This window comes from Mustelus asterias, chromosome 15, assembly GCF_964213995.1.
Source record: "Mustelus asterias chromosome 15, sMusAst1.hap1.1, whole genome shotgun sequence".
Taxonomy (NCBI): Eukaryota; Metazoa; Chordata; class Chondrichthyes; order Carcharhiniformes; family Triakidae; genus Mustelus; species Mustelus asterias.
Window position 1 is genome coordinate 99383665 of NC_135815.1, and position 12198 is coordinate 99395862.

Genomic DNA, 12198 nt, shown 5'->3' on the forward strand with positions numbered 1-12198 from the left:
AATGGCCTCCTTCTGCACAGTAGGGAATCTATGCTTCTATGGTCAATCCACCTAATCTGCACATTTTTGGACTATGGGAGCAAACCGGAGCACCCGGAGGAAACCCACACAGATACGGGGAGAATGTGTGGAGTTTGCACAGTCACCCAAGGCTGGAATTGAACCCGGGTTCCTGGCGCTGTGAGGTAGCAGTGTTAACCACTGTGCCGCAGTGCTGCCCTGAGTATAGCTCTAGGCAAAATGATTAATTCCAAGTTCAGAATTTTGGGTGAGACTTTCAACTGCAATCTTTAATGGAGGCATTAAAAGACACAACAATTGATAAATGTAATCATATTGTTACAAAATATGCAGTTTTAACAAAATGCTTTCACTCTCATTTTGGACTTATTTCAGTTAAGAAAAATAGTGAATAGAAAAAGGGATATAAATTTAGAACACACTTTAAATGATTTGTAGGAATCGGACGGTTCCAGTGGCTATTGTGTCACACAGTACAGCAACCTTTAGTACTAAAACGAAAATCAACTCTAGGCATAATAGATATATAGTCACTTGCTAGTACAGAATTTGAGTATTGCTGAAAAAAAAGACATGCTGTGGAAGTTTTTCATTTTGTACTCGGGAGCGATTTGCAAGAATTCCAAATCTCAAAGAGAACAATAATTTATACTGCATGAGAAGAAGGTACTGATTGGTTAGCAAGCGGACTCGAATTGGTAGAGTCAATGCCACAGTGAACAGTTAATGGCCAAGCTTTTGTTTAAATTTAACCAGCCAGGTCAACTCTGACCAGTCAAGGGAAATGAACCAGGAAATGGCTGTTCCCCAAGTTTTTTTAGTTGAAAAAGGTGCAATGCTCTTATTGTTTGCAAAAGGACAGGGCCCTGGGTGTGAATATGTATGTCTTCCAGCACTGTAAGTCACACTGCGAACCTGCCTCACCAGCTTTAATTGGTTGCCAGTGCAATCCTCAGCGCAATCAGGATTGATTAGCAAGTGTTGACCAATTGTGGAATCACATCTAATGTTGGACACTATAGCCAGGATTTTATGACCTCGCACAGGCGAACCTTGTAAAATCCCACCCGAGGCCAACAGAGAATTCCGTTCTGCGAGCCTCGCCCGCCCCGATTCCGGAGCGGGCATGCCGATAAAATTCCGGTGTATGCTTTGAGTTTTTCAAGCATGGGCTGGTCAGTACTTTACCTGTTGTGAACGGAAGGGAAGTTCTGTTTGATATGATCCGCCACTTGCTGCGGCGTACAGCCTAAATACCTGGTATCACACCAATACTCAAATTCATGCACCACATTACTCATTTGTGTGACAGGCAGAGTGTTTCTGTGGCTTGACAGCAGTAGCCTGTTGGCCATACATGTTGCTGCTAATTGAAGCAGCATGAAATAGTTAGTTTCACCTGTTGCTCAAATTTTTGAAAGACCTTCCAGGGCAATCTGAGGGAGACTGGACACTTTTGAATTTGCACAATGTATAATGAGTAATTATCTGATCAGGGTAGTCTGCAGGATAGCTTTGATATGCCTTAATTCAGCATCAAGATTGCATGGTGCGCAAATGGCTCAGACCCTATTTACAAGGTAGTCAATAAGATCAACCTTATAGCACATGGAACTGTAGGAATCCCAATGTGAATATTGAATAGCGAAAGTGGACTTACCGTAAACAATATCCTAATGAGCTAAGGAAAAATAGCTTTGACAGCATTTCTCTTTTTTCTGCATAACAGGTACTGAAGAATTAGTTTCCAATGAAACACAAGTCCCCATATACCAAATTTTATAAAGTAAACCAATATAAAAACTGTAATCAGCAAGACAATCTGCATTGCCAGATCTGTACATCAGTCATGTTCCAAGCCTATTTCAGATAAACAAACTTCTGCATTATAAAACTAAGAATTATTTCAAATATACATGCAATCTACAAGGTAAAAATGTTTTGATTTTAACCCGTTTTTGGTATCTCTACAAGCAGTGCATAGTACAGAGGATCCCACTTAAAATTGGCGTTTTTGGGACTGCATATTGTACCAGATATCTGAATGATGGAGCGCCATTAAGTGGTGGGACCTGAGTGTATTCCATCAGGGCAAGTATTCATTTTGTCCTCTCGTTACCACTGTTGTCATAGCCACGAACAAAACGTGGATGGTTTCATCAGTTGACGGGAAGGGACAGGTTTACTGAGGAAGGACAGTAAAGGGCTACGCAAGGAACATTTCACTGGGATATTCACCACCCATGGAAATGAGGTTTAACTCAAGAACATTTTACAATATTCGTACACCCACTGCCATGTGAAACTCAGCATTAATAGCAACCATCTGGCAGCCAATTCCAATTGACATTAAGAGTTTTATTTACCTTTTCAATCCGTTTTCTGGCCCTATTAATCTATAGTACCAACGACAGCCTGGATCGACGTAAGTAACAATACTGTTTGAGTAAGTTCTGCTGGCGACGGATATGAATTCTGTTGTTGGGTGCCAAGGGCCTTTTCTTTCTGAGTGCAGATGGGCAGAAGGCCCACACGGATTAGTTACAGAGTCCCCTTGGTAGTTGGGTGGCTCAGACCCACACCAGCCATTGAGAAAGGATGGCTGCCAAGATCAGAAGTCAGAGCAGACTCTTCAGCTTATGAGAGCAAAGTTTCTATTTGAAGCAATTCTGCTGTATTAGGCTGCAACACTTTCAAATTCCCAGGATTCCCGCATCACCACATCAGACACGAGGGACCAAGTGGCCTATCGCCGTTCCTAACTCATCCATTCATAACTTGCGGTCAATTTCTTTGAGCGATCGAGTCAGGATTCTGGTGTTTTGGATCAGCTATGTCAATGACACAGACATTTTATCTTGTGAGATTATTTTCTGATTACTTTTATGTCCGGAATCTTTAGGAAGGCATCTGGAAGGAGGGAACATCTGCTGTCAGAACAGTGGTAGGTATCTGGCATTCAAAAGCACCATGAGTGCTGTGGATGAGCGCTTGCCATTCCAAAACAGAATGACTGCGTGCAAGCAATTTAGTTCAACTGTGGTGGACATGCCCGGAATCAGTCGACAGGAATGTGGTCATTAACCGCACAGCCAAACTTCAATGCTATTCTCTTTTTTTGAAACCTGCTATTGGAGTCCTCTTTAAGTTTAAAAATCCAACTTTGCACTAACGAGTTTCCAAAACCTGAGGACTCTTATGCTAAAACACCCAGCCTGCTACTGAGGAGAAAGTGGCAAAGAAGCTGAATCAGAAATAAGCCCTTTGCTTTCTCCAGCACAAGGATAAAGTAACAATACGCTGAAATGTTTATCCAGCAACAAGCAAGTTCTGAAAACTCTAAGCTCTTCTCCTGATTGTAACTGTCCACAGAAGTCTTCAGATGACATGAAACATGTTTGAAATACATTTCCAGGCCTCACTCAGTGAACTAACATTGATTTCAAATTGAAAGGAGGTTATATGTCAGCATACCTAAGACTGAATTAAGAGGACATAGTGTGATATTCAATTATAAAAGGAACTCATGCCAACGAGTGTCCTTTACAGTGCAACCAGAAGAAAAATGGAATCAAATGGTCATGGTTAAAACAATGCAAGGACTAGTCTCATTTTTTATTCTTTACAAATCTATTGGCTTCTTTTGCAAGTGTCTCAATATCTTCATTGCTCTCTGCGCTTGGCTCCCAATCAGAATCTTCATCAGTTGGCTCCAGTTCATCCTCTTCATCATCAATAAAACTGTCATTTAGGTCATACTGGTTGGGTTCGCCATCGGTGTCACTCTCACCATCCAGACCACTTTTACCTGGGGAAAGACAGACATTTGCAAACCAGCAATTATTGGCAAAGCAATTCAGTTTTACAGGACAGTCTCTATATCTCCCAGGGACCTGGGTTCGATTCCCGGCTTGGGTCACTGTCTGTGTGGAGTTTGCATATTCTCCTCGTGTCTGCGTGGGTTTCCTCCAGGTGCTCGGTTTCCTCCCACAGTCCAAAGATGTGCGGGTTAGGTTGATTGGCCATGCTAAAAATTGCCCTTAGTGTCCTGAGATGCGTAGGTTAGAGGGATTAGTGGGTAAATATGTAGGGATAGGGCCTGGGTGGGATTGTGGTCGGTGCAGACTCGATGGGCCGAATGGCCTCTTTCTGTACTGTAGGGTTTCTATGATTCTATGATCTCAAGTGTAGCTACTGATGCAGGAATGATGAGCTCCCAATAACTGAAAAGATTTGAGGAGAGGCAATGGCCTAGTGGTATTGTTGCTGGACTATTAATCCAGAAACTCAGCTAATGTTCTGGCGACCTGGGTTCAAATCCCGTCATAGCGGATGGTGGCATTTGAATTCAATTTTTAAAAATCTGGAATAAGAACCTACTGATGACCATGAAACCATTGTCGAAAAAACCCATCTGGTTCACTAATGTCCTTTAGGGAGGGAAATTTGCCATCCTTACCCGATCTGGCCTATGTGCCGCAGCAATGTGGTTGACTCTCAACTGCCCCCAGGCAACCAGGGATGGTCAATAAATGCTGGCCAGCCAGCGATGCCCATGTCCCATGAATGAATTTTTTAAAATTTAGCAATTTAATTCATCTTTCTAGTTTCTAGTACAGAGCTGCAATTCTTCTTGGACAATTCAACTTGTTGCTTCAAATCCTATTTATTGGATTCAGATGTGTGTCTATTTTAAGTCTCGCAATATGATTACAGAGCTGTACAATGATATATTAATTTGGGGTGTAGATATGATATGCTGCTTGGCAACTGATTCAAATTGAGTTGTATGAATGTACTTGCATACACACTTAGTGGACAATGGTGCACATCTACCGAGAAATGAAATGAGGCTAAGGAAATTCGGCATGTCTGCTACGATTCTCACCAATTTTTACAGATGCACCACAGAAAGCATCCTTTCCAAATGTCTCGCAGTTTGGTATGGCTCCTGCTCTGACCAAGGCCGCAAGAATACAAGGTTGTGAACGCAGCCCAGTCCATCATGCAAACCAGCCTTCCATCCATTGACTCTGTCTACACTTCCCACTGCTTTGGAAAAGCAGCCAGCATAATCAAGGACCCCACGCACCCCGGACATTCTCTCTTCCACCTTCTTCCGTCGGGAAAAGGTTACAAAAGTCTGAAGTGTCAACCGACTCAAGAACAGCTTTTTTCCTGTTGCCGTCAGACTTTTGAATGGACCTTCCTTATATTAGTTGATCTTTCTCTACACCCTAGCTATGACTGTAACACTACATTTTACACTCTCTCCTTTCCTTCTCCCCTATGTACAGTATGTTTTGTCTGTGTAGCACAAGAAAAAAATACTTTCACTGTATCCCAACACGTGAAAACAATAAAATCAAACAAAATTCAGCTATTCAAGCTTGTTCCATCATTCACTCGGTCACGACTGATCTGTACCTCAACTTCATTTACCCACATTTGATCTGTACCTCTTGATACCCTTACTCTTCTCAATGCCCTTGTACCAACAAATAATCAATTAACTTTGGTCTTGAAAATTGGCAGATATATTAACACAAAAGCAAAGTACCGCAGATGCTGGAAATCTAAAATAAACACAAACTGATGGGAATAGCAGGTCTGACGATTATAATTAAGTTTCAAGTCTGTGATCTTTTGTCAGAAATGGAACAAGTTAGAGATGTAACAAGTGGTAAACAAGTTCAGAGCCAGGAAAGTGGACAAAAGGGAAGGCCACTGATAGAGCGTATGGCAAGAGAGATTAAAGGACAAAAGGGATGATGCTGCAAGTCCAAAGGAAATGATAACAGGATAAGTGAAGAAACGAAAGATGAGTATAGACGAGATTGTAAATTGAGAAAGCGGAAAAAATCATTACCAATAGCTGCCAAAAATAAGGGAATGAAATCAAAAAAAGCAGCAAAATGCCTTATTAAAAGATATATTTATCGACACACAGCACGTCTGAGACAAGGACTAAAAACTGAAGCAGATTATATATAAATTTAAGAAAAATCAAGAATGTGAAAAGTGCATTTGCCCCATTGAATTTTTTCCTTCAAACACCTCTCCTATCATATCATCGAATTGTATATGAAGCAACCCCAATATTTTTGCCCTGTTTGGTCGAATTCCTTCTCAACATTCAAAGAAGTTTATTGTATCTGATATCCTTCGAGTTCAGTCCGACTCACATATCAAATCTCAAGCTAAGGATCTGGGTTGACTTTCACCAAACTATTTAATATTGGTATGGTTGCCCCAAAGAATCAAACAAATTGTTCTGCTCTATAAGCTTTCTAATCCAAGAACATATACTCCCTGCAACAGAAACTGAACATGATATTCCAAGTTATGACCTGACCAGAACATTGTAAACTCTTAGCATAACTTTTACAGATGCACCATAGAAAGCATTCTTTCTGGTTGTATCACATCTTGGTATGGCTCCTGCTCTGCCCAAAACAGCAAGAAACTATACAGGGTCATGAACGAAGCCCAGTCCATCACACAAAACAGCCTCCCATCCATTGGACTCTGTCTACACTTCCCGCTGCCTCGGCAAAGCAGCCAGCATAATTAAGGACCCCACGCACCCCGGACATTCTCTCTTCCACCTTCTTCCGTCGGGAAAAAGATACAAAAGTCTGAGGTCACCGTACCAACTGACTCAAGAACAGCTTCTTCCCTGCTGCCGTCAGACTTTTGAATGGACCTACCTCGCATTAAGTTGATCTTTCTCTACACCCTTGCTATAACTGTAACACTACATTCTGCACTCTCTCCTTTCCTTCTCTATGAACGGTATGCTTTGTCTGTATAGCGCGCAAGAAACAATACTTTTCACTGTATCCCAATACATGTGACAATAATAAATCAAATCAAATAAATTTTGTAGATGTGTCAGTGATGGTTGAATGACACTTCTTAGTTATTAGTTTTTTTAATTACTTTGTATCAATGTGCCCAACTCTCAATTTGCTTGTCCTGAAAGTTTAAATTTATGGATCATCCATAGCCTTTTAGGATGAAAAAATTTCCATGTTGAGCGGCACGGTGGCACAGTGGTTAGCACTCTTTTCTCAGAGTGTCAGGGTCCCGGGTTCGATTCCTGGCTCCAGTCACTGTCCGTTCAGAGTTTGCACGTCCTCCCCGTGTGTGCGTGGGTTTCCTCCGGGTGCTCCTCTCAAACTCCAAAGATGTGTGGGTTAGGTTGATTGGCCGTGCTAAATTGTCACTTAGTGTTAGGGTGACTAGCTAGGGTAAATACATGGGACTGCGGAGATAGGGGCTGGGTGGGATTATGGTTGGTGCAGACTCGATGGGTCGAATGGCCTCTTTCTGCACTGTAGGGATTCTAAACCGGATGTGAAAGTGTTTCCTGGTAAGGGTGATTACAATTTTAAGATTCTGCCCCCTTCTTCTGGATTCCCCCCCACTGGAGGAAAAAGCTTTTCTTCTCAATAACCTCAGCAACATCATCCCTCAAATAAAGATGCGTGCAAGTACAACCTTTCTATGCAACCTGTCCCCATAACTGTGTAAGCAACACCATAATCCTGGTGTAATGCCTGAAACCGAACAGTGCTTCCAAACGGGGTCTGACCAAGAGTCTATACAACTAAGGTGTCTCTTCTTCCCCTTTGTACTGCAAACCAGTAAAGATAGAGGACAGCATTTAGTTAGGCTTTGCCATTACTTTCTGTAACTGCAAAAGGCATTGCCACTCACAAGCCAGCCTCTACATCATAAACAAAAAATGTTCAATCCAAAAGTGACACACACCCTGGGCGCAGTCCATCATCACCTGAAGCAAATGGATGCCATTTTCCCCCTGCACCTATGCATTAGCTTTTAGTGGTTTGCATAACTGGACACCCAAATCCCTTTGCTCCTCCAATCTCTAGCCATTCACCATGAAAAAATATTCTTGGATTCAAGATGAATGACCCCACACTCCCCCGTATCAATCTAACAGTGTTTTGCTCACTCAATTAATCTTCATCCTATTTTCACAACTTATACTGCCGCCTAACGTAGTGTCTTGTGTAAATTTCAGTTTGCAACTCTCAATTCCTTCATCTCAGTCACTGATATTTACTGTGAAAATCTGAGACACCATTACAATGCCAGGTGTAATAAGCCTTTGGAGGCAGAAGTCCCTTCACCAAAATCCCTTTATTTACAAACTCTAACAGCAGTACACAGAGTGCTCGCAGTCAGCAGTCTACATCGGGGGGGGGGGGGGGGGGGGGGGAGGGGGGGTGCCAGAGGAACTGACACTCCCAGTTAAGTACAAGGCAAAGACTCCCTGATTGGCCCATCACTTGGATCCTTAACTAGGGAACTCTTTTTTTTCCTCCAACCAAATAAACAAAATCAAATGAACTTAGAGACAATTCAAAAGGGGCAGCTCCTTAAAAGGAGGGGAACCGCCCAAAATGAAAGACAAAGCAGAAAGGAAACTTAAAACATCAAATTAAAATGTGATTAAAGGGGTCAATAATACACCCCAGTCCCTGCGGTGCCCAGTGGGATCCTTAATCAGGGAGTTCATACTCCAATAGGCCAACCTCAATGGCCTGACTGAAGTCATTACACCATGGCAACACCATTTGTCACACCACCAATCAGGGTACACTATTTTCACATCTACTTTCTACTGCAGGCCTCCCAACCAGTTGCAAATGTTTTCTTCACTCCCATGGTATTGGTCCAATTGTACAATTAATTTGAAAAATCCTTTCAATGTTTGTGTCTCCAGCAGATTGGACCATCCTACAGTTGCGTTTTGTATCCAGGTCACTTGCACAGATCAGAAACAGTAAGGGTCAAGAAGCCAACAATTTTTCCAAGACATATTATATCTCTCATGAGTACTTTGCTTCCTATTTCTAATCAGTTTCTTCACTTAAAATAACCCTGCAATAGACAGATTCATTCCTCGTGGAAGCAGGTACAATTGAAAGTAATTTATATCGACTCAGTATTTTAATATCTGTCCCGGCAGGCTTCATATTGTCATGCGAGTGTACCTTTAAGAAAGGTTTTTTTTAAAAAATCATGCTGCTTACAGCTTCAGTGATGTCATTGGAGGGCGGAGCTAAGCTGTGGAAGGTGATAGGGCTTTCAGTTTCGTTTTGGGGGTGTGTGTTTGAAGTAGTTTAGCAGCAAGCTTAGACGCGGTCTCTCCATCCCTGTTCTTCTCTTTAAGAAACTGTTTTGGGAAACAGATTTGACTACAACCTCTTCTGAGATTCTTCACAAGGGATTTTCAGCATTCAATCCAGGAGGCTGGATTCCTGCAACAAGTGGGCATTAACCTATGCTGTATTGTGCTTATTTGGAGGGTTTTGTGTATTGGATGTTTGGCTTTGGTTGGAACACATTAGAGATGTTTTCTTAAGAAATCGTGGTTGTTGTGTTTCTTCTTTGTAATTGTTAAAAGTTCTTGATCATTGTCTTACTATACATGTCAACAATATTCTCAATTCAACTTTGTTTTTGATTAAAGCTCCTCGTGGGTCAGTTGAATCACAACCAAAGTGAAACCTCTCATGCTCATCCTAGCCAAATTCAATGTAAAACGTTACAGGTCAGGCGAGCTTCATAGAACACCTTGAAGTATCCGACCTGACTTGTAACGACATGAACTAAAATATTTGCCATGTCTTGACCAAGAACATAAATGTATACAATTTGCTGAATTAAAATCAAAGAAAATGATGTTGTCTCCATTGTTTATGCTTAGTAGAAAGAAGATTATCTTTAAAAAAAAACAAAGACTGTGTAAGTTACTCTCACATTTAATTTCCCTCAGACATGACCAGCTCTTTGTAAACTTTAATTAGATGATTTTTTTTATTTCAGCATGAGGGGGAAGTTAAAGAAATACAAATACTGGTTCTAATACTACGTAAAGAGGCAGAATATCAAGAAAAGAAGGTGCATTTATATACTTTTCACAGCCTCAGGATGTCCCCAAGTGTTTCCTAGCCAATTAATTATTTCTGAAGTGTCATCACTGAATGGATAGCCAAGCATAGCAGCTTATTTCCACACACTGAGGGCCCACACAAACAGTAAGTGAGGTAAACGACCAGATAATCTCTTTCGATGCCATTAGTTGAAAAACGAACACAAAATCAATCTGATCAGAGTGATAACAAATCAAAATAATGCCTTACCTTTTTGAGCAACTTTTCTTTTTGGTCTTCTTAATTCGCTTTCTAAAATTAAAATGTTACCACATAAGACAACCCATGTAATATGAATATGAACAGAAATTACAGTAATCTGAATGTCAACATAAATTCAATGACTATAAAGTGGACCATGACTAGTGTACAGTGATTATGACCAGCACTGCTGCCTCACAGCGCCAGGGACATGGGTCCGATTCCAACCACAGGTGACTGTGTGTGGAGTTTGCACGTTCGCCCTGTGTCTGCGTGGGTTTCCTCCAGGTGATCCGGTTTCCTCCCACAGTCCAAAGATGTACAGGTTAGGTGGATTGGCCATAGTAAAATTGTCCCTTGTTGTCCCGAGATATGTAGGTTAAGGGGATTAGCAGGGTAAATACGTGGGTTACGGGGAGAAGGTAGCACTGATAAGATGCTCTATTGGAGAGTCAGTGTTAACTCAATGGGCTGAATGACCTCCTTCTGCACTGTAAGGATTCTATGATTCTATCGATAAGTATTTTATGGATGAGGTTATATCACCAGTTGACGGAATAATCATTTCCTTTTATGGCTGACGACAATGTATCATTTTATCACTTACAGGACTCTGCACCACAATGGGTGAAGCCTACTGTTACTTATCTTTATAGCCTGGGTTTGAATTTTCCACTAATGATGAACATCTCTCTTTGCTGCCTTTTAACTTTCAAATGAAATTAACTTAAGACAGTCTGGAATCAGTTTCTGTTGGCCACGGGTACAAAGCATAAAACTGGCCCCTAAATAACTTGCGCTGTCCCTCAGAGAAACCATAAAGATGGACAGCGTGAAGAAATGATTGATCATGATTGATGCAGTACAGACTGCTGATCTTTACATGAGGTTAATTTATCTCATTGGAGAATTATTTTACATCTGGCTGTAATAAACTAGGCCTGGGAGCACCTAATTTTGAGTTTGAATGCTTTAATGAAAAAGGGTTCCACTCTTTCATGCTGACATTGATTTTACTGTTTAGCATCTTTTAAAGACTTTATAACATTCTGTACACAAATATTTAATGGTGTGTCTTGGATATAGTCCAGATTCTAGTAATCTTCAAGTGTTAGAAATGAAAATGTTTATGGACTATGAAATTAATTACCATCCCCTCAGAATATATTAATTACATATTCATTGTATAATATGTATATCATTTATTATATATTAATAGTAAACAAAATGTATTGTTACATAATTATTTATAATATGAAAAATTGAATTCCTATTTTTAAAATAGATGCATGAAACCAGAAACTAATGAGGTTAAGTTACTACAGTGTGCCCACAAAGACATCCGCAAATTTGTAACAGCTGATATAGAAATGTAACTGCAAACTTGTTATTAATACATTAATTCACATTTTCCTACTCTGATCAGTCCACTTCAACAACAAAACAAAGAACAGTACAGCACAGGAACAAACCCTCCAAGCCTGCGCCGATCATGATGCCTGCCTAAACTAAAACCGTATGCACTTACGGAGTCCGTATCCTTCCATTCCCATCCTATTCATGTATTCATCGAGTTGCCCCTTAAATGCCGCTATCGTACCCATTCCCACCACCTCCCTGGGCAGCACGTTCTAGACATTCACCACCCTCTGTGTAAAAAAACTTGCCTCACGCATCTCCTCTAAACTTTTCCCCATGCATCTTAAACCTATGCCCCCTCGTACTTGACTTTTCTAACCTAGGAAAGAGCATCTGACTATTCACTCTGTCCATGCCCCTCATTATCTTGTAAATCTCTATCAGGTGGCCCCTCAACCTCCGTCGTTCCAATGAGAACAAACCGAGTTTCTCCAGCCTCTCCACATAGCTAATTCCCTTCAGGCAACATCCTGGTAAGCCTCTTCGGTACTCCCTCCAAAGCATCCACATCCTTCTGGTAGTGTGGTGACCAGAATTGTACACTATGTTCCAAATGAGCCTAACTAAGCTTCTGTACAACTTCGATCTG

General features: G+C 41.1%; 1 protein-coding gene across 1 annotated transcript in view; it reads right to left on the bottom strand.

The window, feature by feature from the left end:
- Positions 1 to 266: 266 nt before the first annotated feature.
- aplf (aprataxin and PNKP like factor) overlaps positions 267 to 12198 on the bottom strand; it is a 53744-nt gene continuing 41812 nt past the window's right edge. Inside the window, exons 10-11 of the mRNA XM_078230384.1 lie at positions 10200 to 10241; positions 267 to 3829 (exon numbers count right to left, since the gene is read on the bottom strand). Of these exons, the coding sequence (XP_078086510.1) occupies positions 3630 to 3829; positions 10200 to 10241 (242 nt within the window). The 3' untranslated portion in view covers positions 267 to 3629. The remainder of the gene's footprint in view (positions 3830 to 10199; positions 10242 to 12198) is intronic.